Source organism: Notothenia coriiceps, unplaced genomic scaffold (assembly GCF_000735185.1).
Source record: "Notothenia coriiceps isolate Sejong01 unplaced genomic scaffold, NC01 NC01_scaffold00007185, whole genome shotgun sequence".
NCBI lineage: Eukaryota > Metazoa > Chordata > Actinopteri > Perciformes > Nototheniidae > Notothenia > Notothenia coriiceps.
In genome coordinates this window covers 1-10,177 of record NW_011339886.1, presented here as the reverse complement: position 1 = coordinate 10,177, position 10,177 = coordinate 1, and the positions used below count along the sequence as shown (strand labels likewise).

The 10,177-nt window shown below is 37.7% G+C and overlaps 1 protein-coding gene across 1 annotated transcript; it reads left to right on the top strand.

Moving 5' to 3' along the window:
- Positions 1 to 582: 582 nt before the first annotated feature.
- Positions 583 to 9,070, top strand: chmp1a (charged multivesicular body protein 1A). The gene is made up of 7 exons (XM_010769394.1): positions 583 to 699; positions 1,636 to 1,655; positions 1,756 to 1,833; positions 3,852 to 3,998; positions 4,108 to 4,236; positions 4,430 to 4,623; positions 7,706 to 9,070. Exons 1-7 carry the CDS (start codon positions 693 to 695, stop codon positions 7,725 to 7,727), a joined length of 597 nt encoding a protein of 198 aa, XP_010767696.1. The 5' UTR covers positions 583 to 692; the 3' UTR covers positions 7,728 to 9,070.
- The last annotated feature ends 1,107 nt before the right edge of the window (positions 9,071 to 10,177 follow it).

Here is a 10,177-nt window from a genome sequence, read left to right as displayed (position 1 = left end):
GAGTGTGACTGTTTGAGGTTGTGGACAGGTGTCTTTTATACTGATAACGAGTTCAAACAGGTGCCATTAATACAGTTAACAAGTGGAGGACAGAGGAGGCTCTTAAAGAAGAAGTTACAGGTCTGTGAGAGCCAGAAATCTTGTTTGTTTGTAGGTGACCAAATACTTATTTTACACCATAATTTGCAAATAAATTCTTTAAAAATCAGACAATGTGATTTTCTGGATTTTTTCTTTGTTCTCATTTTGTCTCTCATAGTTGAGGTATACCTAGGATGAAAATTACAGGCCTCTCTCATCTTTTTAAGTGGGAGAACTTGCACAATTGGTGGCTGACCAAATACTTTTTTGCCCCACTGCATATATATATACAGTCTATGGTAATAACACGTTACTTTACATGTATTATATTCTCTGTATTACCTGTTCGTTTGAACAAGTTAAACCTTTATTAACTAGCATATATTAATACAATAATATTATTTCACGTGACGATATACTCCAGTCCAGTATGTGGCAGTATGCACTTCATAACTAATGTTTGCAACCTGTAATTTAAAAAAACAAGCGAAGAAGAATACCCGAACCAGGAAGTCCAATATCAGATGTTTCAGATCCACCATCAAAACAAACCGAGACGAGACTGTTAAATATATTTTCCTGTGCTCAACTGGAATCAAATTCTTCTTGACATGGATGGTATGTCCTGATTTAACAGCCTAACAATCCGTCTTGATAGTTGTTTCCTGTTTTAAGCTATATATAATCAACCTAATGTTAGCTTACATTAGCTGGTTAGCTTGGGATGGGTTGTCAGCTTTATTAGCTCAGCTGTCAGGCGTTTTGATTTCCAGTTGTTTCGTTTATCATATTATGTAACTATAGTTGCTACACTGACTATTAATTAGTTTTTTCTGATTAATTTAACATCTTGTTTTAACGCTAGCTTCGACAAACTATATAAGACTAAGGTTTACAATTGCTCAAAACATGAGCACTTATGCGAAAGAAACACTAGCTTTTTACACCAGAATGTAAAATAAAGTTGTTGTTTTTTCTTTAAGTTCTATTTATTGATTATATTATAGGGACATTTTAATTGAGCTAGGTTATAAAAAGTAAGATAACACATTTGATATAGTGAATCATGTTTTATTATTTCCTCAGTACATGATAACTGAAAGCTATTCCAGAACAAATTCTTTGATGCCTTTTTTATACTCTATATATTGTTTTTTGTTTCTGTTTTGCATTGAATTTGACAGCATTTTTGCCTTTTATGATTTTATGTTAGAATCATTTATATTGTCTCCAGTTGTGTATTTGTAGTTTTTTGACAATATTTGTAAAGTGTATTGGAAAAGAGGCACCAGAGGACCATACCAAATATGAACCAAAATGATTATCAAGAAAAAGGTTTTCCTGATGCAAAGGGCGTCAGATGTAGGTTTCTTTTAAGAACTACTTCTGAAAACATTTAGAAGTAAAAGGTTCCTTTATATGTCTCCTTACTGTTTCTCTTTTAATAATTCTGTTAATTTTCTTAACAATTTATTATTATATAATTCAAAGTTAGTATATTGCTGTATGTTACTGTTTATATAATGCACACTCTGTCTGCCACTGTCTCCACAGAAACACTCTTCCAGCTAAAGGTATGTACCTGCAAAAAGGTTTAATCTATATCAGGTTGTTCTAACTTAAACATGTTCATTGTTTATTCATTTACTTTGAATGTTTCTCTGTGGGTAACAGTTCACTTCCAAGCAGCTCGAAAGACTGGCCAAGAAGTCAGAGAAGGAGGCTGAGAAGGAGCAGGCCAAGGTCAAGAAGGTGAGCACACTGCCAGGCTGAGCCTCTGGGGCGGGGCTGAATGATGTCATCACAATGTGTCATCAGTTCCCTTTCCGTCTGTTATACTCCTATCCCCCTCTGTAATGACTTTCTATCTTCATCTCTACTGTGAACACTACAAAAAGGAACAATTACAAAAAATGTTTTCTTTTTTTAAAAGGTCAAGCTTTGTGTTGGACATATTCATTGTTAAGTATTATTTCATAGTTAAACATTTATTTTCTTTAGATTATTTTAAAGTTTATTAAGTGTAATTATCATAGTTCATTTAAGTAGCTCTTTTTGGAGGGTGTTTAGGCACGAGGAAAGGTACATGTTTTTGACCAAATAGTTTGACCTCCTATTGTTCTTTGTTCTGTTTGATGGTGGATATCTCAGATTCTTGGACAATGGAACTGATCCTGCGTAATATTTAACCCCTGGTACTTCAGCTGCACTTTGATTTAGAGTTTTTGATTTGTTTGTTTTTTGACAAATCCCCGTACACTTAGTTTGGTGATTAGTTTTCAGGTTGTATTCACTAAGTGCACCTCTTTTCTTTCTTCTCTTTCCTTACATAAAGGTTGTAGAACGTGCTTTGTGCTCTTTGGCAGCTGAAGGGTGGTGACGATGTTTGGGTGTGGCTGTCTTTGTGCCAGGAACTCTTGTCTCCAGATTTATGAAGTCATTTTTAAATATAGCCTAGCCCTAGACAATGACAAATGACAATAAAGGCTTATTTGACGAGTCATAATTGAATATATTAGTCGATAATACAGTCAGTATTAGTTTGAAACAAACGGGAAGCTTTTTTCTTTGCTTGACATCATCATGTTTTATGTCTTTTCTCATATTTAAAATATTCTGAGCTAAAACACTTTTGGTTTTCAAACTTTTTTACCATTAGCTCATCGATTAAAAGATATTAGTTTTTTTACAATTCATTTTTACATCAAACAATTTATGCAATGTTCAATTGTATTTACAAGATGTATAAAAAAAAAATGAATTTAGGGCGTAATTATTGGAAATCTTTTTCTGTTATTATTGTTATATGCACTATAATTATTAATGTACATTATATAAATATGAATCCATACATTCATTTCAATTAGATATTCAGGAAAAATATAAATACATTTCACACTTATATTCACAAAATGTAAATACTTTATTCCCAGATCAATAATAAATACAAATCGATTTCTCCTTGATAATTTGTAAATATTAATCAAATTCCACCAGATAATTGTTAAATCTAAATCAAGTTTGTTCAATTCATTTGTTAATAAAAACTCAATAGAATTACTAAATCCAACATGTTTTAACTGTTGCTTTTATAACATGTAATTATTATTAGTGTTTTTATTTAAATAATGTATTCAGTAAATCCACGTGTACTGGTCCTACAGTATGACATCAGGAGTGTTATGCATCAGTCAGCAGGGGGCAGTATATCTTTGGCATTGACTAGGAGGGCCCTTTGGTTGTTTTTTGTGTTAATATTCCTTTTGTAAAGTCATTGGACATATCTGTTACTGTTTGGGTAACAGATTACAGAGGAGATATCAACATGACTTCTCTCATGGTGATGTGGTCACAAACATTTTTACTGTTTAAAATATGACTGTTAGTTTTTCTTATGTCAACTTGTCAGCTTCACCTTTCAATATGCAATTTACACAAGGATATCCAGTGATATCTCATATACAATGAGAATACTAACAACAAATGTCATCTCTGCAAACAAGAAGAGATGACATTTACAAACTATTATTTTTATTTTGTATGTATCCTCCGTCCATCCTATGTTGCATTTCCTATATATCTTATTAGAATATAGCACTTTGTTTTTAATGCTGTATAATCTGTGATTTTTTTCAGGTCAAATTAAGTGTATTGCTGTGTGTTGGTCTTAACCGTTCAAATATGTGTACACATACATGGAAGATTCATTTAAATGAGGTACATTGCAGATGCATCTTCCAGTGTTAACAATGTATTTGTCTCATCACCAGGCATTGCAGCAGAAAAATGTGGAATGTGCCAGAATTTATGCAGAGAACGCTATCCGAAAAAAAAACGAAGGCCTGAATTGGCTGCGCATGGCGTCTCGAGTAGACGCCGTGGCTTCTAAAGTCCAGACTGCTGTCACCATGAAGGGGGTGAGTAACTGTTTAACCTCTGTGGTGCTGTCTCCCGCACACTGTACACAGCTTAGAACCAGCTCATTTCATCTTCGGTATGCATCATAAAGGCTTTTATTACCATCAGGTTACCAAAAGCATGGGCCAGGTGACCAAAGCTCTGGACAAAGCTCTTGGCTCAATGGATCTCCAGAAGGTCTCCCTAGTAATGGATAAGTTTGAAACCCAAGTCCAGAACCTGGACGTCCACACCTCAGTGAGTGGTTCCACACTGTTTATTTGTATTTTCTTTCCAGTGTTTTGAACAAAGCCTGCTTTGACGACTCAACATTTTTAGGTAGTCCATATTCAGATAAAAGGGACATGTGTGACTTATACTAATCCCAGTTGTTCACCTGAGGCGTTTTCTTTTGTCTTATTCTAAACCATACTACTCAATCCTACACCAGGTGATGGAGGACTCCATGAGCTCTGCGACGACGCTGACCACACCTCAGGACCAGGTGGATGACCTGATCCACCAGATAGCAGAGGAGAGCGGCCTGGAGGTGATGGACCAGCTCAGCCAGCTGCCTGCAGGGGCCACCTCGGTGGGCCCCGAGAGCTCGAGGAGCCAGGACAGGGAGGACCTGCTGTCCCGACGGTAAGGGCGTGTCATCATCGGAACCAGAAATCCCTTGTATCATAAAGCTTTATTTATATAGCACTTTTCATACAGCACGTGGAGCTCAAAGTGCTTTACAAAATGGCACACATCACAAGTTAAAAACAAACAGCAAGAAATTCCCCTCCGATCAGATGTTAAGACCTTTTCTTATACATGCAGCATAGCAGCAAAATATAACATTTGAACAGGTTAAGAGACACATTGTACTATAAGGTATGATAATAAGAATAAAATAAATAATGATTCCTCTCTGGGAAAAATAAGACACAAGACTAAGTGAATCGATGCAAAAATATAAAACCCTAAAAAATAAATATTACAAGACTATAACATGACGAGTAAACAAATATTATATTTAACTATAGTGAGTGGGAGGAGGCGGAGCTGTGTACTGGTGCATTGATAGGGGGACAGACAGCAGAGTGGGGCAGTGATGATGTGTTTTCGTAGTCTGACCTGGAAGATCACAAGGACTCCCTCAACAAAAGCAATGGATTTTGGAATATTACAGAAAATCATTTTGTTGGCCAACACACATTTAGAATACTACATGTTCAGTTCAGCTGGATAATCTCCACATATTAACATCACTTTATGATTTTTGAAGCATAAATTCAATCTCCTGAACTGAAAAGCTAATGTTGCGCTATAAATGAACTACATTAAGGTCACATGACTTCACGTCACCACCGCCAAACTAAAGGCGACTAATCCTCCGGCTGACACTTGTTAGCAACCAGCGTTTGTATGACACATAGAAGCTTTGGAAATTCACCAGTGGGGTTTTTACTGACGTATTTAATGTCGTAGAACAAAACGTAAAAAACTCTTCAGCTTGTGTTAACCACATACCTTATTCAGGCTGTTAACCAAAAACACATTTAAAAAAACCATTGACTCCGAGATGAGGGAACCGGTAATGGTAAAATGCTAACTCACTTCCAGGTTTTTAGAACTCGGCCCCGCACCACTCTAGGTTACAAAGTAAGTGGACCAATCTCTGGGTTACAGATGAGCAGCAACATCTGTGTGTCTGGAAAGACTCTTCGCACTCTGTTCACTTTCTGCCATCGGGATAACTAGATGCACATGACCAGGCAGGCCTGCAGTTAGAATAGAGCATGAGATCAGGAAATTGGATTACTGAGCACGACAACAACTACGATTTCCTTCAGTCCAAAACAGATTTGATCAGTTAGATTTTTGACTGATTTATTTTTTATTCCTAATCAGTTCACCAACACAACAATTTCTCCAGCCTTTTAAATGTTAAGATTAGCTGCCGACTCTGTTTCATTTTAAATCTCATATGTAATAGTTTAAAGAAGATTCACTCTGGGCTCTGGGAAATTGTGATGGGATGTTTTTACTGTTTTCTTTGACATATATATTCAATTATTTACATTGAGGGTTCCATTTTTCATATTCTCTATAATTTAATGCCCCATTAGGTGCTTAAAATAGTTGTGTAAGTGTTGATGTTCGTGAAGTGCTGCATTATATATCACAAGTCACCACGCACCTACACACTGTACCACACACACCTACGCACTGCACCACACACACCTACACACTGTACCACACGCACCTACACACTGTACCACACACACCTACACACTGTACCACACACACCTACACACTGTACCACACACACCTACAGACTGTACCACACACACCTACACACTGTACAACACACACCTACACACTGTACAACACACACCTACACACTGTACCACACGCACCTACACACTGTACCACACACACCTACACACTGTACCACACACACCTACACACTGTACCACACACACCTACACACTGCACCACACACACCTACACACTGTACAACACGCACCTACACACTGTACCACACACACCTACACACTGCACCACACACCACTCGGTTAAAGCTCCTCCAGAGAGCCTCCTCGATGCTCGATCCTCGGTCCTCGAAGTGCATTTAGAGAAATGAGATGTCCTTCAACTTGGCTCGCTGAAATCCATTTCCGGGTCACTACCGGAGGACCGAGGAGTCGAGGAGGGGAAATTAGAGAAATGAGAAACTTTCAGAGAGGTGTTGTTCCTCTCAGCACTGACAGCTCTCTGACAGGATGCCAGCTGCTGATCCTGCTTCAGGGTCAAGCTTTAGATGAATGCAAGTTAGTCAAGAATAGTTTGCTGTAGACTGTAATGGAAAGAACATTTTCTCAAGTATTTTACTTATGTACATTTTTAAGGTACTTGTACTATCCCTGAGTATTTACTTTTGATGCTACTTATACTTCTCTAAATCTCTGAAGGAAATATTGTACTTTGTACACCACAACATTTATTTAACAGCCTGAGTTTCAGGTAACTTTTGAGATAAAGATTGAACAAAATGGAGGATATTGCTATGTTTTGCTAACATCCTTTTTAACTACCGACGTTTAACAAAAAGCAGTTCATCCAGGTACACACATCTGTTGTCTGAGTTTTTAAAAGCTCCAAAAGTAATTATGGATCTTTCGCTCTAAACTTTTTGTATGATTACATCTCAATAATGATCAAATATATCACCAAATATCCAAGATTAGAAAGAAAATGTCAGAGACTTTGATACATTACTGACACAAGACTTTTCCTTGAATTTGAGTTCAAGAAGTTCGAGAACTTTTACATTGCTGTATTTGTACTTTAACTTAAGTAAAGGTTCTGAATACTTCTTTCAATAGGAGCACTCGTACTTTCAACATGTTGTTTCTTAATTAAATGTAATGATTATAATTTTCCCCTAAGATAAAAAAATGATACACATCCTTAAAGTTGTTTTAATGAATGAATGTAAAGTTTCTTACAACATAAAAAAATATCCATTCGCTAGCTTGTTATGATCTAAGAAAAATACAATATGGCCATTCATCTCTCCTGATGATGCATAGCTAGCTTAGCCCAGGCCCCAGGAGAAGGAGTCACCCCCCCCCCCACACTGACGTTTGGAGGCTGTAATTGAGTGTACTGCACCTTTTTTACGTCTTGTATCTCATTTTGATTAACACTCCCCCGTTTTTACACGTTCCAGGTTGGCTGCTTTGAGAAATTGAGTGTCCTGCAGGAGTGAGACGGCTGCATCGCTGTGCAGGCAGACGAGGAGCTGTCTGTGTTTCTATTGAACTGTTCCTACCAGGAGGGCTTAATGAGTCTATCGATTTCCATTGCCATGCTCTATAAATACCACCTGAGAAGGCATGAGTCTCTGTGATTCACCTTCCCGTTTCGATCCTTCTATATCTCCTCTGCTGTTCTCCTTTGGATCTCAGTTTACCTTCAACATCTTCTTTTCTCCCTCCCCTTCCACATGCTCCTCCTGTGGCTACAGTCCCCTGTTCTCAAACCACACCATTTTGGATGTTTGCTTTATACAAAAACACATTTTACAAACTGTATAATTGACAATCATGAAAAAGATTTTAATAAGCAGGTATAGCAATTATACGGGAGCTGGGTGGGTTAAAGATGTATATACACATTTAGGTTTTTTGGGCTCTGTCAGTCAGAGGGGTTTGAAGGGACGAGGGGACATTTAATAGGAAAGAAATACAATTTTCTTGGCAACACTAACAATAATTGTCTCCCTCCAGATCCATCCAAGCAACAAACACATTACATTATAACACTGTATACAACCAAGACTGTCCTCCAACAGTCAAAATGATTTGTTTCCTTTTATTCTGATTTATTCTTTATTATTTCTCATGCCTTTCTTCAGATTTGTTGCTTTGAACGCCTTATTTAGAATGCAAGTGATTGCATGGGTGCTTCCCCGCCAGTGCCTGAAGGAATATAGTTTAAAAAGCAAAAAGAGAAACTTGACAGATGTCGGTCAGAGTGAGGGATATCCCTTCCTTTTCCTGTGTGTTTGTCCTGGTATGTGCTGACATCACCGTGATGCCATAGCTGTCATAGGGGACATTTATCCTCTATTTAACTTTGTAAAGTTGTTGTAAAGCACACTGAAACCTCACTCTGATATTTTCGGAAGCATCTCAAAATAAAGTAATATTCATCCGAGCCTGCCACGGTCCTATCCCAAACACTTTCAGGAGAACATCACATTTAGCAGGGATGAACATGCTGGATCTTTTTCTTTGACAATAATCAGTTGCTACTCCTAATTTGTAAAGAATGTCAACAGTTTGAGTTAACCTGTTCTTTTCTGCAGTTTTTTTATTTCAATTATAGCTCTTTATTGTTTTGTGTGCTCCTTCTCTGGGTGTTCAATGTAGATGTCAGTGAGGGGCGGGCAGAGCAGAGCAGCTTCACCCTTTACACATGTATTCATCCATTTAACCAAGTGAGGGTCTATTTCTTTTTTCGAAGTTCAGAAAACTTTGCAGCACTTTTGTTTTCTATATTTATCTTGTGGAAATAAAGTCTTGCCTTCTGACGGAGTCCTTCATTTGACTCAGTGGGGTTGGTGGTACGAAATAGATGTGGTTTAGTAGTGTCAGATCATATCACAAGCAACAGTGTTGGAGATATAATGCATGAGGCAGCATGTGTGAGAATCCTTGATATACACCGCTGCACTGTTTAACAATCAAATCAAAACGTTATTTATACAGCACTTTTCATACACAAAGGTAACACAAAGTGCTTCGCAAACAAAAGACAAACAAAAAAACAATAGTAACCCCCCTTTCCTGGGTAATAAACAGTAACACATAACTATGTGAATAATAAGAACACTTAATACACACAGGACTGAATAAATCAAGAACAAATTCATAAATGCAATTCATTTAAAAGCTCAGGGGCCTCATGTATAACGCCGTGCGTAGGATTCACGTGGGAAGGTTGCTTAGTAGAAATCCGAAAAATAGGTACATCAATTTTCCTACATTTTCAGATTCACCGAACATTGCGTACCGGCGAGGAAAGTACGTACGGTGTCGGTACCAGATGTGTTCGGGGTACCATATGTGTTCGGGGGCCGTCTCTTATCAATGACGTCACGCATTGTACGCATTGTGATTGGCTGTACGGTAATTTACCCAGGTGTGCTCGGGGGCAAATCACATCGACAGATCATGACGAACCGAATTGAATTATTCCTATGCTCCTACGTGTGAAAATGTTTGTGAAAAACATGTTAAAAAAACATGAAAACGGAGCAATGGCTGTACGCCATTGGCTGTACGGCAACTCAAGAGGACCATCATACACGGTCAAATTCCGAACATTTAAACATAGCCTACACTTCATTCTTTACTTTGTCCGTTCTTATATGTAGAAGATGAACTACCTCTCTGAAAGGTCCCAATGTGTTCATTTTGATGGGCTGTCTTCTGAGTGGTTAAACATCACTAATGATTTTCTGACTTCTGACTGCTTTGGATATATAATTACACCACAATAAGGTTTTACTATCACAGTGCCCTGAGATTTGTGACAAACTGTAAATCACTTAGGCATCTCTGTACACTGTAAACCAAGGCGGTTTTGCCATCACTTACTGTACTGAGGCTCAGTCACTGGTACATTTTCATTTACA

Coding starts and splice junctions, on each gene's coding strand:
- chmp1a (XM_010769394.1), top strand. Junction 1,834..3,851: donor AGCAGGCCAAGGTCAAGAAG/GTGAGCACACTG, acceptor TCTCATCACCAG/GCATTGCAGCAGAAAAATGT. Junction 4,237..4,429: donor ACCTGGACGTCCACACCTCA/GTGAGTGGTTCC, acceptor ATCCTACACCAG/GTGATGGAGGACTCCATGAG.